Source organism: Quercus robur, chromosome 10 (assembly GCF_932294415.1).
Source record: "Quercus robur chromosome 10, dhQueRobu3.1, whole genome shotgun sequence".
Classification (NCBI taxonomy): Eukaryota; Viridiplantae; Streptophyta; class Magnoliopsida; order Fagales; family Fagaceae; genus Quercus; species Quercus robur.
In genome coordinates this window covers 38,542,874-38,564,152 of record NC_065543.1, presented here as the reverse complement: position 1 = coordinate 38,564,152, position 21,279 = coordinate 38,542,874, and the positions used below count along the sequence as shown (strand labels likewise).

At 40.9% G+C, this 21,279-nt stretch overlaps 2 protein-coding genes and 1 long non-coding RNA gene across 5 annotated transcripts in view; 2 read left to right on the top strand and 1 right to left on the bottom strand.

Moving 5' to 3' along the window:
- The window catches only part of LOC126701592 (receptor-like protein 7), an 84,090-nt gene extending 77,977 nt beyond the window's left edge, over positions 1–6,113 (bottom strand). For 2 of the 3 annotated variants that reach the window (XM_050399791.1, XM_050399793.1), the window contains exon 1: positions 5,815–6,113. In XM_050399791.1, the coding sequence (XP_050255748.1) occupies positions 5,815–6,006 (192 nt within the window). In that variant the 5' untranslated portion in view covers positions 6,007–6,113. The remainder of the gene's footprint in view (positions 1–5,814) is intronic. The other variant, XM_050399792.1, reaches the window with a different exon arrangement.
- Positions 1–21,279, top strand: part of LOC126701593 (uncharacterized) — a 63,588-nt gene that overhangs the window by 31,321 nt on the left and 10,988 nt on the right. The gene's annotated exons all lie outside the window — the stretch shown is intronic.
- LOC126701594 (uncharacterized) lies at positions 7,478–8,563 on the top strand. Its single transcript, XR_007647421.1, has 3 exons — positions 7,478–7,994; positions 8,285–8,429; positions 8,533–8,563. It is a non-coding gene; the product is annotated as an uncharacterized LOC126701594 (long non-coding RNA).

Below are 21,279 nucleotides of genomic sequence, written 5' to 3'. Positions count from 1 at the left end.
CTTTAAGTTTCCTTGCGGCGTCCTTCTCGTCTGGTAAGACCCCGTCTTTTAAGTACGAAACTAACGGTGCTACCCAGCTGCTGTCGGAACATATTTCCTGCATGTTGCTGAGATCTATTAGCGGGGAAAGCTGTACAAAAGAGAGTACATTACCAGGGATGACCATTTGTTCAGCTGAAGCGGCCTTCGCGAGACGGTCGGCTCTCTGGTTTTCTTCTCTGGGAATCTGGATGACTTTGGCTTCTAGGTCTCCCACCCTTGTCTTTACTTCGCCAAGGTACCTTTTCATCTTTTCGCCCTTGCAATCGTAGTCTCCGTTTATTTGGTTAGTGATGACCTGTGAGTCGCAGTAGATGACTACCCTGGCGGCTCCTGCTGCTTTGGCAAGGTCAAGTCCTGCTATCAGAGCCTCATACTCTGATTCATTGTTGGTGGCAGGGAAGTCGAAACGGACCATACATTCGATGGTGTCTCCCTCGGGCGATAGCAGCACGATGCCGGCCCCTGCGGCTTGTCTGTTGGACGATCCGTCCGTATATATGCTCCATTGAGGGGACTCTGCTGCCCCCTCATCTTCCCCATGGGTGAACTCAGCTATAAAGTCGGCGACGATCTGTCCCTTGATGGCGGTCCGCGGGCGATATTGAATGTCAAATTCGCTTAGTTTTATGGCCCAGAGTGCTAATCGTCCCGCCGTTTCAGGGCTGCTCATCGCCCGTCGTAAGGGCTTGTCCGTTAGGACGTTTATAGTATGAGCTTGGAAGTATGGCTTGAGCTTACGGGCTGTCGTAATCAATGCGAAGGCAAGTTTCTCCATGGGCGGGTATCTCTCTTCGGCACCGTGAAGCGCTCGGCTTGCGTAGTACACGGGTTTCTGCACCTTCTCTTCCTCTCTGACCAAGGCCGCGCTAACGGCTGCGGGGGAGACGGCTAGATAGAGGAAAAGTTCCTCTCCTGGCTGCGACGGGCTTAGCAGTGGTGGGGAGGAGAGGTAAGCCTTCAATCTTTCGAACGCTTGTTGGCACTCGTCAGTCCACTCGAAGGATTTCTTCAATGTTCGGAAGAAGGGCAAGCACTTGTCCGTCGCCCTTGACACGAACCTATTCAGTGCCGCTATCTTTCCATTGAGGCTTTGCACCTCCTTCACATTTCTTGGTGGTGCCATATCCATAATGGCCCGGATCTTGTCCGGGTTTGCCTCGATCCCTCTTTGAGACACCATGAATCCCAAGAATTTTCCTGCCGTCACTCCAAAGGCACATTTCCCCGGATTGAGTTTCATGTTGTAAGAGCGAAGGGTGTCGAATGTTTCTTTGAGATCTCCTAGATGATCTTCCTCCCTTCGGCTTTTGACTAGCATGTCGTCTACGTAGACCTGGACATTCCTCCCAATTTGTTGCGCGAACATTTTGTTCATGAGCCTTTGGTATGTTGCGCCCGCGTTCTTCAGGCCGAAGGGCATGACCTTGTAGCAGAATAGGCCTTGGCTGGTCACGAACGACGTTTTCTCCTGGTCGGCTTCGTGCATCCGGATTTGGTTGTATCCTGAGAAAGCGTCCATGAAGCTCAGCAACTGATGTCGGGCCGTAGAGTCTACTAGGACATCGACCCTGGGAAGGGGGTAGCTGTCCTTGGGGCAGGCCTTGTTAAGGTCGGTGAAGTCCACACACATTCGCCATTTTCCGCTCGCTTTCTTCACCATCACTACATTTGCTAACCAGTCGGGATAGTACACTTCCCTGATGAAGTTTGCATCCCGTAGCTTTCTGACTTCCTCTGCTATGGCTCGGTCCCGCTCCGGGGCAAACACCCTCTTCTTTTGTCTGACGGGTGAAAAGGCGGGCGACACATTCAGCTTATGCACCATGATTGAAGGATCTATTCCTGGCATATCTTCATGACCCCATGCGAATACGTCTTGATTTTGCCTAAGGAATGTTATGAGCTCTTGACGGGTCGTGGTGTTAGCGAGTGTTCCAATTCTGGTCGTTCGGCCAGGATCGGAACTGTCAAGGGGTATTTCTTCTAGCTTCTCAACCGGCTCCGTTACCGTCCGGTGCTCTTCTATACTTAAAGTCTGAACCTGATCCTCCATTTCCACCATGGCTATGTAACATTCGCGCGCGGCCATCTGATTCCCGCGCAACTCCCCTACTCCGTAGTCAGTTGGGAACTTAATCATCAGGTGGTAGGTGGAGGTTACTGCCTTCCATGAGTTGAGCGTGGGTCGCCCGAGGATAGCGTTGTAGGCTGATGAGCAATCAACAACCAAGAATGTCACGTCCCTGGCTATCTGTTGGGGGTAATCACCCACAACTACGGATAAGGTGACTGCGCCCAGTGGGAATACTTGGCTCCCGCCGAAGCCGACAAGCGGGGCATTTGTTGGGATCAGTCGCCCCCTGTCGATCCTCATCTGCTGGAACGCGGTGTAGTATAAGATATCTGCTGAACTGCTGTTGTCGACGAGCACCCGGTGCATATTGTAATCTCCTACACGCAAGCTGACGACGAGTGCGTCGTCATGTGGATGGTGAAGGCGTCGTGCGTCTTCTTCTGAGAATCCGATCACGGGACCTTCTCTTCTTGCTATCTTCGGCACGGCTCCCGTCAGTTGAACATTTTGTATCAGCCGGAGATAGGTCTTACGGGCCTTCTTGGATGACCCGGCAGCGGTTATCCCTCCTACGATCATCCTTATATCCCCAATTGGGGGCCTTGGTCGCTCATTGTCCCGTCGGGGGTGCTGGTCTTGTGCGGGGGGATCCGCCCTCTCCTTGCTAACGAATCTCTGCAGCTTTCCTTGTCTAATAAGGGCTTCAATCTGCTGCTTGAGGTCATAGCAATCTGCTGTGTCGTGGCCGTGGTCGCGGTGGAATCGGCAGTACTTATCTCGTGAACGTTTGTTGGGGTCACTCTTCAGCTTCCCTGGGAACGTCAGCGATTCCTCGTCCTTGATCTGCATAAGGACTTGATCTATCGGGGCTGTTAGCGGAGTGAAGCTTGTGAACCTTCCCCCCAGGGGCTTAGGGCGTCTTTCGTCCCTTCGGTCCGCGGTTCTTGCCTTCTTTCGGCTTTGGTCCTGCCGACCGTCTTCCTGCCGTTCTCTTTTTCTAGGCCTCTCTTCCCGAGCTAAGAGTGCTTCTTCAGCGTTCATATACTTTGTGGCACGATAAAGTACTTCTGACATGGTTTTTGGGTCGTTTTTGTATATGGAAAACAAAAACTTGCCCTTCTTCAAACCATTTGTAAATGCCGCGACAAGTATCTTGTCGTCCGCTTCGTCGATTGAGAGCGCCTCTTTATTGAAACGGGAGATGTAGGCTCTTAGAGTTTCGTCTTCTCGCTGCTTCATACTCATCAAGCAAGCCGTAGACTTCTTGTACCGATGGCCTCCAATAAAGTGTGCGGTAAACTGAGCGCTGAGTTCCTTGAAGGTGCTGATGGAGTTTGGGGTCAGTCGACTGAACCAAATTCTTGCCGCGCCCTTTAGCGTTGTAGGGAAGGCCCTACACATGATGGCGTCCGCTACTCCTTGAAGGTGCATTAGGGTTTTGAAGGTCTCCAGGTGGTCCAGTGGGTCCTTGACCCCGTCATAACTGTCTATCTGCGGCATGCGGAACTTGCTCGGCAACGGGTAGGAGTTGACGGTAGTGGTGAACGGTGAGTCCGTTCGGTTGACAAGGTCGTCAAGGTCGCTCGATACTCGTCCCTTGAGAGCATTCATCATAACCTCCATTTGTTCCTTCATGGCTTGCATCTCCGCGAGAACGAGGGGCGGAGTGGTTTCCGCGAGGGAGGGGATGCTCGTGTTCTGTCGTTCAGGTTTGCTCGGGGCGTTGCTGGCCTGGGGTCCTTCCTGGTTTCTCCTGTCAGCGCTGGTTCCTTCCTGCTCTGCTCCTTGGTTATTGGGAGCTGCATTCTTCTGTCTCAGTTGCTCTTCTAGGTCGTGATTTTGCTTTGTGAGGCGCTCCACGGCGGCGGCGAGTGTTCTCACTTGTCTTTCAAGCGCGGTTGTAGGAGTTTCTTCTTCCTGAATGTCGTTGTTGGTCGCCATTGAGCGAGTGAGTACCATGTAACTCTCTTGTCTTGAAAGCGAGAACGTGCTAAAGCGATGTTCCCACAGACGGCGCCAACTGATGATACCGAAAACAATACCACCAATGAGTCACACGTTCCTCGTACGATCACTAATGGCACCTGCACAACGAAAACGAATAACCTAGCGGGGAGTACCGGTGTGGTACCGGCCAAGTACCCTCCGAAGGTCAAATTAGAATTATTCTCGCTGCTCTAGAGTGCTAGAGAGGGTAAATTACGCATACCTTAGTTTGTGAGGGTGCTTGGGTTTTTATAGTAGAGAGGGCTGACCCTCTTTTCCTTGGAGTAGAAGTCTTTTCCTTGTAGGAGTCTCCTTGGGCGTATTTTACGGGATTCTTTCCATATAGGAGTCTTTAGGTTCCATGAAACGTGGGGAGCAAGTTATTTACTTATACGTGCAAAATGGAAACTTCATAGACTGACGCCATCAGTTTATGTTATCCCGTCAGTCTATGCTTACTCCGTAAGCTTCAGGAAGTTCGGCCCTATGTGGAGTTCTTTTGCCTTACATCACCGTCAGCCTAGAAGGTATGCTGACGGCAAGACCATCTCGTCATCCTTGTTAAGTCTGCATCTTCACCCTTACCAGGTCTGCACCGTCGCCTTTGTCAGGTACGTGCCGTCACCCTTGTCAGGCACGTGCCGTCACCCTTGCCAGTGTTTTTATCCTCATCAGAGAGTTTCAAGATTCATAAGCCTAGATATCCATGATGGTATTGAACCATGCAAACCATTTCTTTTAAGTCGCAAATCAACTAGTTGGGTAAGGTTTGCTAGCCAAGATGGAATATGGCCCGTTAAATTACAAGAACCAAGGTCTAAATATGTAAGTTGGGTAAGGTTTCGAATAAAAAATGGGATGCTACTATTCAACTTGAGGTTCCCTGGGCCCAACTGATTGAGTTCAGTTTGCTTACCGATCCAATCCAAAGTACCAGACTTTAAATTGTTATATGAAAGGTCCAGACTGATGAGCTCGGTAAGATTACTAAGTGAGGATGGTACTGGTCCAGAGAAATTGCACTCCCAAACGTCAAAATAATATAACAACTTGAGGTCACCAATTGAATCTGGTAGCTCACCATAAAAACTCGTACCCGCAAGATTCAAGAGTTCAAGGGGGCTGCTTCTGTTAAATTCTGGAAGATATCCAGTCAGATCTGTATTGAACTGCACAGCGAGGATCTGTAGATTTGGTAGTTGAAAAATTCCTGCCGGGAACTCACCATGCAAACCAGAGTCTTCAATTTCAAGAGAAGTTAAAGAAGTAAGGTTCGCCATGTTATTGAGCACTGTCGAAGATATATCAACCTGACTAAGATATAACTTCTCCATGTTTGGAAACTTCTCAACCAGGCTTTGTAAGCCAGGGTTTTGGAGCTTCAATAAATTTTGTTCGAGATTAAGATAAACCAGCTTAGAAAGGTGTAAAATTTCGGCTGGGATTTGGCCTGCAAATCCAGAATTGCAGAGGTCCAAATAAGTTAGATTCGAAAGCTGCCTAATACCATCCGGGATTCCACATTGATTAAAGTCATTGAATGAGAGATCCAGCCTCTGGAGATTAACAAGACGGAAAAGGCTACTACTGGAGTTGATAGAACCATAGAGACAACTAGTGCTGAGATCAAGGCTGATCACATGACCGGTGTCCTTGTCGCACCCAACACCATCCCATGAGCAGCAATCATCACTCTCAAGCTTCCACAAAACCTTCGGGTAAGCAGAAGTTGCATAAGATGCAGACTGATTGATGATAAAGCTTTCCTTGAATTGCAACAAGGCGAAGCTCTCATCATCATGGCATAAAGGTTGCACGAAAGAAGAGCTAGCAAACATAAGATTATACAACGAAAGTAGAGCAAGAAAGTGCATGAGCATGAACAGAGAAATTGATAAACCCATAATGTTGTACTGAATTTTGTTTTGCACTCTTAGAATTTAAGCACACATGGAGACTGGAAGTCAAGATGGAACATTATTTTAATCAAGAATATGCTTTATCGTGAGAGACCCGCGATTGTAATGTTTCTTACTATCATCATTGTAGTTGGGAAAATGAATGTGTTTCATAATTTCATGTCAAGCTCACTAATAGTTTAGACCGTGACTATATGGAATTAGGCAGAGATGCATATCGTTTGGAAGCAGCTTATTTAGCTTTTAGATGAAATTTTTTTATTGAAAGTGTGCTAAAATATATCCATAATTTTGTACTCAATTTCGTTTAGCACTCTTATAATTTAAGCACACCTGGAGGATGGGAGTTAAGATGGAACATTATTTTAATCAGAAATATGCTTTATCGTGAGAGACTTGCAATTGCAATGTTTCTTACTATCATCATTGTAGATGGGAAAATGAATATGTTCCATAATTTCATGTCAAGCTCACAATAGTTTAGACTGACTATATGGAATTAGGTAGAGATGCATATCCATTTAGGAGTAGTTTATTTAGCTTTAATGAACACTTTTTGCTAAAAGTGTGCTAAAATATATTTGTACCTAAAAAAAAGTGAAAAAAAATATAAAGTTTTAAAAAATTGTACTTTTTTGAAGTTTTAAAACGCTGTACTTAAAAGCTAAAAATACAAAAGAGTAGTTGATAAGCTAATCCCAAACACACATTCAATGCCATTTCAACAACGACTCTAGCAAATACTATATATATATATATATATTAGATGGAGACCGGAAGTCCAGATGGAACATTATTTTACTTAAAAATATGCTTTAGCGTGAGAGACCTGCAATTGCAATGTTTTCTTACTATCATTATTGTAATTGGAAAAATGAATATGTTCAATTATTTAATGTCGAAGGTCACAATAGTTGAGACCTTGACTATATGGTGTTAGGCAGAGATGCATACCCGATTTGGAGTCAACTCAGTCAAGTTAATGGTGTAACATCACATATTACTAATTTTAATTCCCTTTTATAATATTTTTTTGGTTTTTGCTACATGTATTATTGCCTTCCCATATTAATACCACCTAATATAAATGCTAGAAAAAAAACTTTAAGAACCGTTCTTTTTAATCATATTGGGTTTATTTTAGTTAAAAAAAAAAAAAAAAGGAGTAACCACACACCCTTGGTGCGATAGTCACTCCATAAGTATAAGTGCTTATGGGGTGTGGGGTGTGGAGAACAAGAGCTGGGGTTCAAATCTCTAGGAGGAAGTTTCACACACATATACATTAGATTAGGTTAGAGTAGAATTTTTATCTTGTATTAAAAAAAAAAAAAAAAAAGAGAGAGAGTATATTATAACTGTGGGGGTCAAAAGCAAACACCAAAATGATAATGATGGAAAAAATGGCTTCACTACTAAAATCGGTAATTTAAGCTGCGTTTTTTTGATGTTAGAGCTGTGTTTAACCCGGTAGGATTGAAGCCGCGTTTTCAAAAACGCAGCTTTAGTTCCAACCTGGAATTTTTTTTTTTTTTTTTCAATATATCTGAGAGCTGCGTTTAACAAACGCAGCTTCAAAACTTATAGAGCTGCGTTGTTCTAAACGCAGCTCCAGACATGTCAAAGCTGCGTTTAGAAGAACGCAGCTCTAGCTGTATGTGGTAGAGCTGCGTTTATTTAAACGCAGCTCCAGACTCATTTATGCCGCAGCTATAGCCTTCCTATAAATTCAAAAAAACCCCTAAAATTTCAACCCAATCAATCCCTAAATTGAAAAACACTCAGCTTCTCAACCTAGCTCCCGGTAATCTCGCCGCCGTGCTCGATCTCAACCCACAGTTCGCAATCTCAACAATGCAGGGTGACCCAGTTGGCCTCTGACTCTGTTGCTTGGACCCACGCTCAGAGAGCTTGACCGCGAAGAACTGGTTCCTGGGCTCCGAGTGGCCATGATTTCAGAGATTCTTTGCAAGGTGAGGTTTTGGGTTTGATTGGAAATTTGATTTGGGTTTAGGGTTCCGAATGGTTGTTGCTGTGAGTTTTTGATTTGGGGTTTAATCTGGGGTTTTGAGGGGCTTCGGGTTTACTGTTGTTTTGTGTGTGTGTGTATGAATGTACGTTTGTGCAAGCCCATTGGCTCAGTTGTTTGCACCTCTCCCTTCTTTACCTTCTTCTTCTCACCGTTCCCAACCCAGGTGTACGTACCCTTCTTCTAGGTATTTTGTTTTTGGTATTGATAGTGGAAATTGATTTTGAATTGAAGGTTGGCGCACCCAGGAGGACCGTTGAGGACGAACAAGGCAGCGGCATTGGCGAAGTTTCTAGAAACAAAGCTACCCCGATTTCTCTCGCATCTCCAACTCCAGCGATTTCGACAGCGCCTTCACTTGCATTGTCATCACCCACTTGTACCTTACTTTCTCAACCCAAGCTTATTATTTCTTTGTTATTTTTTTTTTTTCAATTTTGATTGAAATCACTGTATTTTTATTGATTTTGTTAATTGGATAGCCATTTGGATCACATTGGTGCACTTCCTTACACTTCCTTACTTCACGGAAGTATGTGGGTACAGCGGGCCAACATACATGACGGTGAGTCTTATACGTGTTCGATGAAATGTTTGGCTGACATTTTTTTTTTTTATAACTTTTTTTATAGGAAAAGTGCTTGACATATATTTGTGAACAATAACTCTCCAATCACGTTTTTTTTTTTTTTTTTTTTTTTTGGGCTGGGTTCTAGATGGTAGACAATAAAGTAATTTCGTGATGAGCCCAAATGAGAATCAATAACAATTTGATAATTTAACAGTTGTGAAAAGTATTGTGTATGTAGCATTGCTCATTTGTGAATGAAGAATTATGCTACCTAATTGATTTTATTCGTCTTTAGATTTGTTAAATACCAAATACGAACAACGAAACTATTTGTTTGATGATTCTTTCTTTAATGAAACTATTTGTTTTGTTTGCAGGCTGATTTGGTTGCTTAGTGGATTGCTAAAAATTGTTTTCAAGATTGCCGTGTTTGTTTTTTCTCGACATCGTATGTGTCTAAGTTTTTGTGATAATTTTGGTCCTTAGAGATAGTTGAATGCATTTGTAATTTCACATAATCACATGCTTGATATTCTATAGGTTTCCCCGAATCCTAATTCTGAGAAAGCAGTAGTGCCAAAGGAAGAGATCTTGCACAATTAATTTCTAAAAAGATGGGAAAATATTTCACAATAAGAGATCTAAACAGCAAATTGAAGGAACAGAAAGATCAAAATAGGCTTTTATACATACAGAAACAATGTTCCCGAGATACAAGGGGTAGGATCAAGGACTAAAATCCCTTAGAAATATCTCTCTATTTCCACTTTTTCTCTCTTGTTCTTCTCTAAGACTTTTTTCTAAATTTTTTGAATCTCATTACCTATTGCACCTCTCCTCCTTTTATAAGAGCATCCAAAGCAATGGTGCTATTTTTTTAGCTATTTGACACCACAAAAAGTTACTCTATCTATTTTATCTACTCACTTTATAAAACATCCAACAGCAGTGGATCTATTTTAGTTTTGAACACAATAAAATAATATAAACATTACAATAAAATAATATATCTACTACAATAAAATAATATATCAACTACAATAAACAACAATCACAACCACCGCAACCACTACCACTGCCACTACTGCCGCTATTGCTGCCCCCACCGCTACCATCTTAACCACAAATCATATCGCAAAAATCATTATAAAATAAAAAATAAAAAAAAATAAAAAAAGGAAGAAGAAGAAGAAGAAGAAGAAGAAGTAGAGAGAAGGAATAGAGTGATACCTAAGATTGGCAGAAAACCAAAGCAATGGGTTGAGGAAGGCAGCGGCAGCTTTGGCAGAGATGAGCTGGGCTTCGAAGTGGGTAAGGAGGATGATGAATCAGGTCGGCGATGGTGCGTGGGTCGACGATGATGTGTGAGCTTCGGCAGTGGTGCATGAGCTTCGGTGGCAGCGGTGAGGAGGTTGATGAATCGATGAGAGTATGTGGATGAGGATGATGGGAATCGGTGAAGCTAAAGCCTTTGTGGAGGATGAGAGTTTGAGCGCTGTGAGAGCTGAGAGCTTGAGAAGGAGCTGTGCCTTTGTCTTTGTGTGATAAACGGAAGAAAGAAAAGAAATAGAAAAAGAATTAAATAAAGAAAGAGAAGAAATATTATTTTAATGCTAGTGGGAATAAAAAAATATTTTTTCCGTTTAGCTTCAAGCTACAGTATGTAGCCAAAAGTAGCTGCGTACTATAACTCTGAAGGTAAAATATTTAGATATACCTTTACTATTGTAGAGCACTTTTTGTATTTTGGTGGACTAAAATAGCAATATAGCTATTTAGCACCACTATTATGGATTCTCTAACCATTTCTCCCTTTTCCTCTCTCTCCAATTGGCTTGTTCCCAGTTGGATTTGGGGGATACTTGTTCCATCACCCCTCTGTTTTGCCACTCTTTGATCATGAAATAGGACTTTTTGGGGTGTTTCCACTGTTTAGGCCAGTCAATTAGCATTTAATGTGGCATAGATTAGGTGTAGAATCTCATTAATGCGGAAGTGACTGCTTTAGTGGTCCTTATTCCCTCCTTGCCCTTCTTGTGGTGAGTTTGATGGAAGGCGGCATCTTGGTTCAGAGGGGAATTAGTCATCTGTGGTTCTTTTATCACTTGTCATAGGGAAGGTTCAACACATCACATCAACAACAAACCTCAATAATTGAAGTTAGTTTGGGCCTCTGCCGAAGTGATCCTGGGAGGTTCCCTTCTATCTACCAGATCACTTCATCCACATTCGTATCTTTGGGCTAGGCCTATCTATCTAAAAATGATCTTATTGGGCTTTTGGTTCTCAGTTTGAGCTCACACTCATCCCCCCATAATAACAAATAACTGTATTGAATTTAACTACACTTTTTTTTTTTTTAACAATTTATACTTTATTAGTCAATACAATCATGTATTTAAATATAATTAGAAACTTTTATTTTAGAAACAAACTAACCGTTAAACACACACACACACTTCATTATACACTCTCTCACCAAGCTCAATTAGGCCCATTCAATTGTTTGGTTATGTTTTTATTATATAAGACAATTATTCTTTATGAATGATTATTCCTTAAAATGAAGAATAACAAATCCTTAAAAAAGGGAGTGTAATTGTTATTCCTTAACTTATACAAATTTAAGTTCCAGAAAAAAGCTCATATTTGAATTAGAATATTTTTTCGTAACTCATTTATTCTCTCCATAGTCTTTCTTGGCTTTGTTCTTAATTGATGAGATTTCTTGTCTTAATTTTTCTGTTATTCCTTCCACTTCCAATACCACAACAAAGAGAGCCTAAATTTTATCTTATTTTAGGCTGTCAAGAGAAACCCAATTCTAGATCAATAGCTTCATTTTACATTATTTATTTCTATTAATTATCATTTTAAACTAATACAAAAAGGATAAAATGCCCAATTATTGCCATCATCACATTCTTTCTCTATTGCGAACATGAGATTAAAGCTAGTTTGTTTGTCTTTTTAGTTTGATATTCTCAAATACAGAAACTCAAGTTTGTTTATCGTTTATATCTATCTTGTTGTCCGTACAAATTGAAAATTAATTCAAAAACATAATCCAATATGTGTAAACATATAATTTTGTAAAAATGGTGTTTTGGAAATTTTGACTAAATATGATATCATTCCACCACCTTATTCATGTGTTATCACCAAATGGATGAATAAGAATTATTATTCCATTTTAGCTTCTTTTATTACTAGTAATATTTATTCTTATTATACTTTAATCATTATTACAGTGTACCAAACATGGTTGAACTTTTTACTGTAATCGACTAACTATTTTTTAGGGAGTTGAGCAAATTTTAGTTAAATGAATATTTGTTCATTAATTTTTTTTAATTTTCCAATTTAGTGTCTGTGGATGGGGAACTATTAGATTCCTCTTGAATGGTTGCACTTCACACTCATTAGCAAAAGATTTTATAAAAAAAAAGTTTAAATTTTTAATTAACATTGTTGACAAAAATAAAACATCATATATATAAAGTCAAGGCTGAGAAGAAATTCAATTAGAATTTAAATTGAATTTCAATTAAAGTTTAATTTTATGCTATGTGTCTCATCTAAAATTTTTAATTTTTGTTTCAAGTGAGTTAATTTAGTGCAAATGATGAGGAGTCTAATATAAATGAACGGTGAGAAACCCAATCATATACCCAAAATTCGAAGGAGAGTTTGAAAGATTATACTTCCAATGACATTTGTTTGTCTAGCTAAAAATAATTCAAATTTATCAACTTTTTATATAATACTGTGAACAGTCGTTCTTTTTTAGGTAGAAATATATATATATATATATATATATATATATATTGTGTGTGTGTGTGTGTGTGTGTGTTTTATTGTATCGGTGCATATTGCATTTATTGTTACTACGTTATTGTTGAGTCAAATTAGCAGCTATGTCATTATTTTCTTTCCATTAGTAAACAAAAAAATTTTCCTATTTTTTTTCTATTAATCTTTTAACGATTCTATAGCTTTCACTTCTATTTCCATAACACCCCTAACTGCCTTTCTCCATTGTTTTTAACTTCCCATGTAAGCTCTTTAATGCCTCAGACTCTCTCTCTCTCTCCTCCTTTCTTGCCTCTTCTTCTTCTCATTGAACCCAACCATTTCATACATATTTAGTTGCCACCACCCCTATAAAATAAAAAAGATGATATATGAACTGTTAGACATCCTTTGTCTCTCTTAACCAGAAGATGAATGATTTTAGATTTATCTCATGCCATAAAAGAGCTAATTTCAGAGTAGCTAGCCTATATTCTTGAGAGGGGATATCATTCTACTCCTTAAAACCATATGGTATGTCAAGCTTATTTTATATATTGAAAAGTTTGTGTGTGTGTGTGTGTGTTTATTTATTTATTTAAATTATGTCTCTTTTACAATGAATTGTTGCCAAGCAAAATAGTTTGCTCTCTGTTTTGATGCTAAAGGTAATTTCAATATTTGCATTTTGTTAATAACCATTTTCGCGACACATTCTTTACAAGCCCAATTCAACTAAGCCTGACTTTCTCATGGGCTCAATTTATGTATTATATTTTATTTTATTCTTTTAAGCATGGCCTAAGTCCATGCGACATATTGGGGGAAACTAAGTGTGGTTTGGAGGTTATGGGTTGGTTCCTTTTGGACCTTTTACATGAGACTAGCCCATGCATGCAACCAAGTGGGTAAGGGACACTAGTAGCACCTCTGGCTCATAAAGGAGGTCTTGTACCTGAAATTTCCACCTCAAAAGAGCTTTCATGCCCTGGTTGACTATGGCCCAACTTTTCTACTCTACCATTTTTTGCTTAAAACATATAGCTGACCCTAAGTGGTTGGTCTTGTCTGCTGCAACAACCAAATGCAAACTCCAAGGGCCCCCCATGTCTAGGAAACATCAGCCCATAAATTTAGGCCACTCCATTTCCCAAATTATGCAAAAATCAAGCCAACCCTCTTACTTAATTAAAGAAAATCTGACCATAACCTCTTTGATTGAGACCTTGGGGTTCAAAGCCTCGTCTATTGACAGTCACTTAGAGTACCCCAGACTCAATATAAAAGGGCCCAATCAAATTCAAAATGAACCAACTATGTTTTCCCCCACAAAGTTAAAACTTGAGACTAAAAGCCCATTCAGCCAGCCAACACTCTCACAATTCTGAAGCTTAGGGGTGGAAATATGGTTACAACGGAACTGAAAGTTCAAAAACGTGTACAAAAACACTTTTGAACGTTTAGACCCCCAAAAACCAATTTAATCAACACATGCAATATGTTAAACAACTAGTGTGCGGAAACTTAACATATGCTATAACATGGAATTGATTAAACAACTATCTAAGCCACATCAAAATAAACCACAGCAGATTAATGTAAAGGCAGAGATAGAGAGGAAGGAAGATGCAAACACAGCGATAACACCAGATATGTTATCGAAGAGGAAACCGAAGACCTCGGCGAAAAACCTCTCCGCCGCCCTCCAAGCGGTAATCAATCCACTAGAAAATACAGTTGGGATACAAGGACAGCAATAGACCCTCCAAGCCTAATCTACCCAATGCACCTAAGCCCTCCAAGCTTCTTGCTCCAACGAGGTTGCGCCGAACCTTTTTCTTTTCTAGCTTTCCGGATTCCGCTACTTCACCGTAGCATCAACCAATGAATATTGGCTCCTTCCTAACTGCTTCCCAGAACTCCAAACGACTGTCTCACAGGGATGATAATGGTGAGAACCAGGTTTGGTATAAAGGCCTCTCAAGGATTTGACAATGGAGAGGAAGAGAGTGAGGGAATTTGATGAGACTCTAAGGTAGAGATTGTGGGTGAAACAATCTGGTTTTTCTTTAGGGTTTCTCTCTCAAAATTCTCTCTGGAAGCTCTCTTTCAATCGTGGGTTAAAAGGGTATTTATACTGAAGAGGAGTGGAATGCGAAACATCAGGTTTTTCCAAAACAGGGGTGGCTCGCGGCTTGACCTCGCGGCTTGACTGAGTCGCGAGTTCCAGTCGCGAGTTAACCGTATGGCCAGTTGTCCTGTTTTGTCCTGTAGTGCTCCAGCTAGCATGACTGTTCATCTTCCAGCATGCTCGGCACGTGTGCATCTTCTGGCGGGTTGAAGCCGCGAGTCCAGCCGCGAGTCCCAGCCGCGACTCTCTGATTTCTTGCACACTCTTGAGCAATCTTCACACTATCTCACTCACTACCCTTACAACAATCCCACCTAAATACAGGGTTACTAAATGCTGAATTACAAGCAAATTTGGCACGGAATAAAGCCAATTAGATGGTTGAATAAATTCAACCTTACAATCTCCCCCTTTGGCTATTCCGTGACAAAACCCTAAAACAGACTCTAGACTTAACATGTGAGTTGGGAACAGTTGATCAAAACTCACTCACACCTAATTCTAGAAGCTGTGAAGCACTTGAATCATATGAACATAAACTCCTGAAACACAACAATACACCATGATCATTGTAAGCAGAAAATTATAAATGCATATGAAACAGGCAATATAAGATCAAGCATAAGATGGAGTTAATGAACAAACCATGGCTTGATCAACCAAGTGAACACCACAAGGTAGTGATCACAGTGTTCATTCACACTTGGAATGAACACAAGGACATACAAGTTAACAAGCACAAGGCAAGACACTTGTATGTACAACACTCAACCAATGCATAGCACACAAGGCATATGCATCTAGGAACAATCCTACAAGGGCACAAGAGTGACAGTACATAAACCACAATGCAGAACATTTAGATTTAAAATACTGATTTCACATAGCATAAAGGCTGCACTTAAGCATGGTACATACCACAAGGCCTACAAACTATGCATAAAGCCATAACCCTAAAAGCTTACATAAGCATATGGGTACAAACCAACAAATACCTGAATAACATCATCAAACATATATAAAAGTTTATCCAAGAATATATGAAGAGAGTTAGAAACAGTTATACACCAAAACACAGTGTATCAAAACCAAAAGAACCATAAGTTTAGAAGATAAGACGAAAAACAAAACAAAAGTATGTGTGTGTGTGTACTCCCCCTATCACTATGCACACTTCCCTTTGAACTTTTCTCCCCCTTACGAAATGCTCTCCCCCTTTTTGTCACGAATAGCTAAAGACTCTCGTCCAACTTTCGTTGAATCTCATCTAGCTGATTCTCCATAGTCTCGAGTCGCATTTGGACATGGTTGTTTGTGGAGTAGAGAAGTGCCACAAGCTCATCAACGCGTTTCTGAATATGCTCAAGAACACTGCCAACTCTGTCAGTATGAGGAGCAGTTTGTGCTTGCGGAATACCAGCCGGTGAAGCTTCAGGAACATCACGAGATGCAGATGTGGTATGTGCAGGTGTCTCTGAGTCAGGAGCAAAAGAAGGAACCAGAGAGATGTGAGCACTTCTTGGTGATTTGGAGGAGTGACTTCTGCTCGCTTGAAGAGTGAACAAAGAAATGGGACGTTGACGAGTCAACATTTTACCATCTGCAGGAGGAGTAATGCCAGCACTAAGGATGAGTTTCATGACGAGACTGCAAAATGGAATGATTCCTCGAGCTGTAGATCGACAAGCGGTCTTCCTCAAGTTGTAGTAGATGTGAGCACATATATCAATGGGGGCTCCGGTAATGAGATCACACAGAAATATAGCTCTCCCAAGATTGATGAATGTAGTGTTGGACAGTGGGTAGAGATTGGTGAACATGATCAACTTCAGTGTGGTCAACTCAGGTGCAAACTTAGCGGTGCTGATGGAAGTTCCTGCACTAGACACCTCATGATCGTGTCCTAGGATTTGTAGAATTTCCCCAACCTCTGGGTTTCGTTCATCATAGGGAGTTAAATTCACATTCTGAGGTCTGGTGATGCTGAGAAGATCTGCGATGGAGTCTGGAGTAACACTAAACTCTGTTCCTCTGACCCAGAAAACGAGGACAGGTCCAAGATCAGAGGCATTGGAGAAGCATTCTTTGACCAGCTCATCCATTGGATCATCAAAGTTTCCGAACAAGTTTGCCCAGTCTCGTTTCTCAAAGATTCGAGGGATGAATGTAGTCCCTAATGTGTTGAACTCTACTACCCGCTCCACTATAGTTGTTGACTTGTCAAACACATTTGAGTAGGCGTGTGAGTTCAGGGGAACTCTGAATCTATCCTCATTGGGATCTTGAGATGCTTGAGATGATAGACGAGTCCTTTTAGCAACTGGGGATGCTGATTCGTCAGCAACAATGTCTTTACCCCTGGAAGATCGACGAGACATCTGCAAGAGAACAGACCAACAGAAAAGAACCAAGCAACAATACCCCACAAAAGATTGTCAACAAGATTCAGTAAAAACAATATTTCAATGTAGAAACCCAGACTGAAAAAAAATACAGACCCAACCAAACCTTCGAACAATACACAGAAACACAAACTAATCCGTGCAACAAATTTGGTAAAAGTGCACCAGGAAGAAGAAATACATCACAACTGTCATTGAGACAGGTTAACATGACCATGATATGCAATAGGAAACAGCATTTGAATCATTTTGAACATATAACATAAAACACTCCATCAGAGACAAGAGCATGGGGAAAAAAAATTTCAATCATGAAGAAACCAAACAACCACACATCAATATTCAGGCAAGTGTAATGAGTAAGTCACATAAACACCAAACCCATTTCAGAAAAGATTCTCAGATTCAATAATCAGCAAAAATTCAGAACAATGAAAAACACATTGACTGCTCAGCATGAAAACGGGTGAGAACAATATCAAAAACAGGATACTCCATACCCATTACACATAGAGATAAGAATAACGAACACAATACCAGTCCAAACAGTAACAGAAATATGCAGGAAAAAAAAACTGAGATTGAGAAATCAAAACCCATACCTTTTCTTGATGATTTGGAGAAGAAATGAAGCACCAAAAGGGTTTGAAAAATGGATTCACGAAGAGTTTTGGGAGAAAACAGCAGTTTTAAGAGAAGATGAACAGTTACAAAAGTTCGAGGGAAAAACTGAAAGAGGTTTAAAAACTGCTCCTGTTTCTGCAAAACACGCGATTTTCGCGACTGGTTCAAGTCGCCACACAGTCGCCAGCTCAAGCCGCCAAAACACTCAAGAGGAAAATTTTGAAAAATTTTTCTAAGTGTTTTTCGCGACTGGAAGGTCTACCCGCGAGTGAGTCGCGAGCTGAGCCGCGAAAATCTCTGAGTGAATCTCGCGACTGGACCTTCCACTCGCGAACAAGTCGCCAAAACTGACCAGCGAAGATGCGACTGAAGCTCGCGACTTGACATACCCGCGACTGAGCCGCCAAAACAGGGCAAGAACTGTATTTTTGAAATTTTCAGATTTTTCCAGCAAAACACTTTCCAAAAACACCTAAAACACTCAAAAATCTTTTTGTGCTTGAATTAACAAAAATTGAGCATGTGAAAACACATTTTATCAAGTACAATCACACAAATGAATATGGCATTTATTGAACATAAACTTGTGTGTTGTGTGTGGATATCAACAATGAAATAGTCCTTTGTCTAATGTGAAGCTTCAATGATCAATTCAACCAAGGCATACACAATTAGCACTAGATCATGTGACCAATCTCAATTATAGAAATATGAATATATGACTTCCCACACAACTTGATAACATAACTTGGAGCCTTTCATTTGACTTCACTTTCAGCCATAACAATTGATCTTTTGAGGCAATCATCTCTCATTGTGAGAGGGATAGACTACACTTTTCTTTGAAGAACAGGCCTTTGGCCTTTTTGAAAGAAATTTCACTTTTAATATAAAGTCGCTTACCCTTTTTCCTAGTCAAATACTAGAATGTGCGACAGGCTTTTGCAGCTCAATATCTCTTTTCATTTGGAGATTTACATTTAGTGAGCTCTTTTTAGCAAACAAAAAATAAAAAGTGGGAAGAGATATAGACACAAGTCTATGCATGTTTCAAGATCAACATAACCATTCACTAATCATTCATGACAAGTTTGAAGATCTATTTACAACAATCACATAGATTTCAAGATTTTTCCCATAGTGATATGAGTGCATGAAAACAAGTAATGCTCGAAAATGCACAAAGCCATTAGCACAAAGGTACAAGGCAAAACGAGTTTTAAGACAAAACTCAACAAAGTCAATCAAGCCTTTTTGATTTTCAAATTTTTATGTAATTTTTGGATTTTTGACTCAAGAAACAAAAAGATTGATAAAACACAATTAAGAAAAATTCACAAACAAACAAACAAAATCAAAAACAACAAGCATACCGAACAAACATAGTCACAAAGCATAGGAAGTATTAATGCATGGACATGTTGTAATGCTTATGCATGAGTACCCCTTTTCACCCACACGGCACTTGTGTTTGGGGTGATTTCCTTAAAGGATTGGGTACGGGAGTTAGGGCTTTCAAACCTTCGTGAGAAGCTTTCCAAGCAGTTGGTGAATGCACCAATCATCTTCATCACGTCCATCATTCCGGGATCTCCATTTTGCTCTCTAGGTTGATCCCCTGCCCAAGTTCTCCTATCAGTTCTTGGTCCTCCTGACCTTTGAGGAGTAGCACTGTTCATTGCCCTCAGCTTTTGGCAATTTGGTCGAGTGTGCCCTTGAAGTCCGCAATAATGGCACACATACATTCCTCTAGGACCTCTTTGTGGTCGTGGACGTGACTTGGCACGAGACTCGGACCTGCCCATAGACTGATTCCGATGACTCAGCATCCGTTGGTCCACCACATTCTTCTTTTTCTCCACCTCGAGGTTCACACTCGTAGAGTCAGCTACAACTGGATCTTTGGACTTCACAAACTTCACTTCTTTGGTGACATTTCCAGTTGAGCTACTTTCTCCGGTATATCCCAGTCCGGATTTGTCTGAGAAGCTCTTTTGAGAGGATATAACATCATCAAGCTTCTTGGTGGTGACCCTCTCTATTTTTGCATTTGCTTGAACAACCTCATTCTCAAGGAATCTCACTTTAGTGTAGGCTTCGGACAGCTCACCATTAAGAGTTTCAATCTCGCATTTGGCCTCCCTATACTGGATTAGGAGACTTTTGTAGTCCTCCTCAGCCTTCTTCATCTTTCTCACAGCAGCCTTGGCTACCCTTGTATATTCACCTGATTTCTCCAAAAGTGAGTTGTAATTTTCTTGAAGAGTTGCTGTGCTTTCTTCTTCTTCAGCTTCAGATTCTTCAGCAATTCCTAGTGAGTCATCCTCACTATGTTCTCCAAGGTCTTGAACAAGCAAATTCAATTCATCCGAAGACTCAACATGAGCAATAGTCATGAAAGCTGAGTAGTTCCCTTCTCCATCACAACTCTCTTCAGATTCTGAGTCGGACGAGTCTGAATCACTCAAGGTCGTGGCATACACCTTGCCTTTTGATTTCAAATAGTTAGGACATTCCCTCTTGAAGTGTCCATGCCCGTTGCATTCAAAACAAGTAACACCTTGTGTGGATTGGGATTCTTTTCCATCTTTCCTTTGGAAATCCCTCTTCTCCCTTCCAGAATTTTGGAATTTTCTCTTATCATCAAATTTTCCATTGTTTTTGAATTTCAAAAACTTCTTGAAATTTTTAACAAGATAGGCTACATCCTTGTCCACCATATCTTCTCCCGAAGATCCTTGATCTTCCACCTTCTCATTAACGGTCTTTAGAGCAATGGATTTACCCTTCCGTTGATTTGGCAGCGACATTTCATAGGTCTGTAGAGAACCAACCAGCTCCTGCACCTTGATGTCGTCAAGATCCTTGCTCTCTTCAATGGCTGTCACTTTAGCACGGAAGCTTTCCGGCAATGATCGAAGGATCTTCCTTACAATCTTAGAGTCCTCCATCTTCTCCCCCAAGTTAAACTTGCTGACAACTACTTCATTTAACTTCCCATAGAACGAGTCGAAGGACTCATCCTCACTCATCTTGAGTTCCTCAAACCGAGTGGTCAGCATTTGTAACTTGGTATCTTTCACCTTCTTCGTGCCTTCATAAGTTGTTTCCAGAATCTCCCATGCATCTTTGGCAATAATAATGTGTGAAATCCTGTGAAATTCATCTGGAGACACACCACAGAAAATAGCATTTAGTGCTTTACTGTTAGCATTAGATGCAGTAAGTGCTGCCTTATCCCATGTGGATTTGGCTGCTTCAGGTTTGGTCCAACCCATCTCAACAGCATCCCACACGGATTCATCAATAGAGCATAAAAAGGCTCTCATACGAACCTTCCAAAATGCATAATTACTTCCATCAAAATATGGAGGTGCATTAAGGGATTGAGACCTATCCATCTCAAAAGAAAGGGAGTCAAGGATCACACAATGGTAATGAAACCAAACAGATGTGTACCCGCTCTGATACCAATTGAAAGTTCAAAAACGTGTACAAAAACACTTTTGAACGTTTAGACCCCCAAAAACCAATTTAATCAACACATGCAATATGTTAAACAACTAGTGTGCGAAAACTTAACATATGCTATAACATGGAATTGATTAAACAACTATCTAAGCCACATCAAAATAAACCACAGCAGATTAATGTAAAGGCAGAGATAGAGAGGAAGGAAGATGCAAACACAGCGATAACACCAGATATG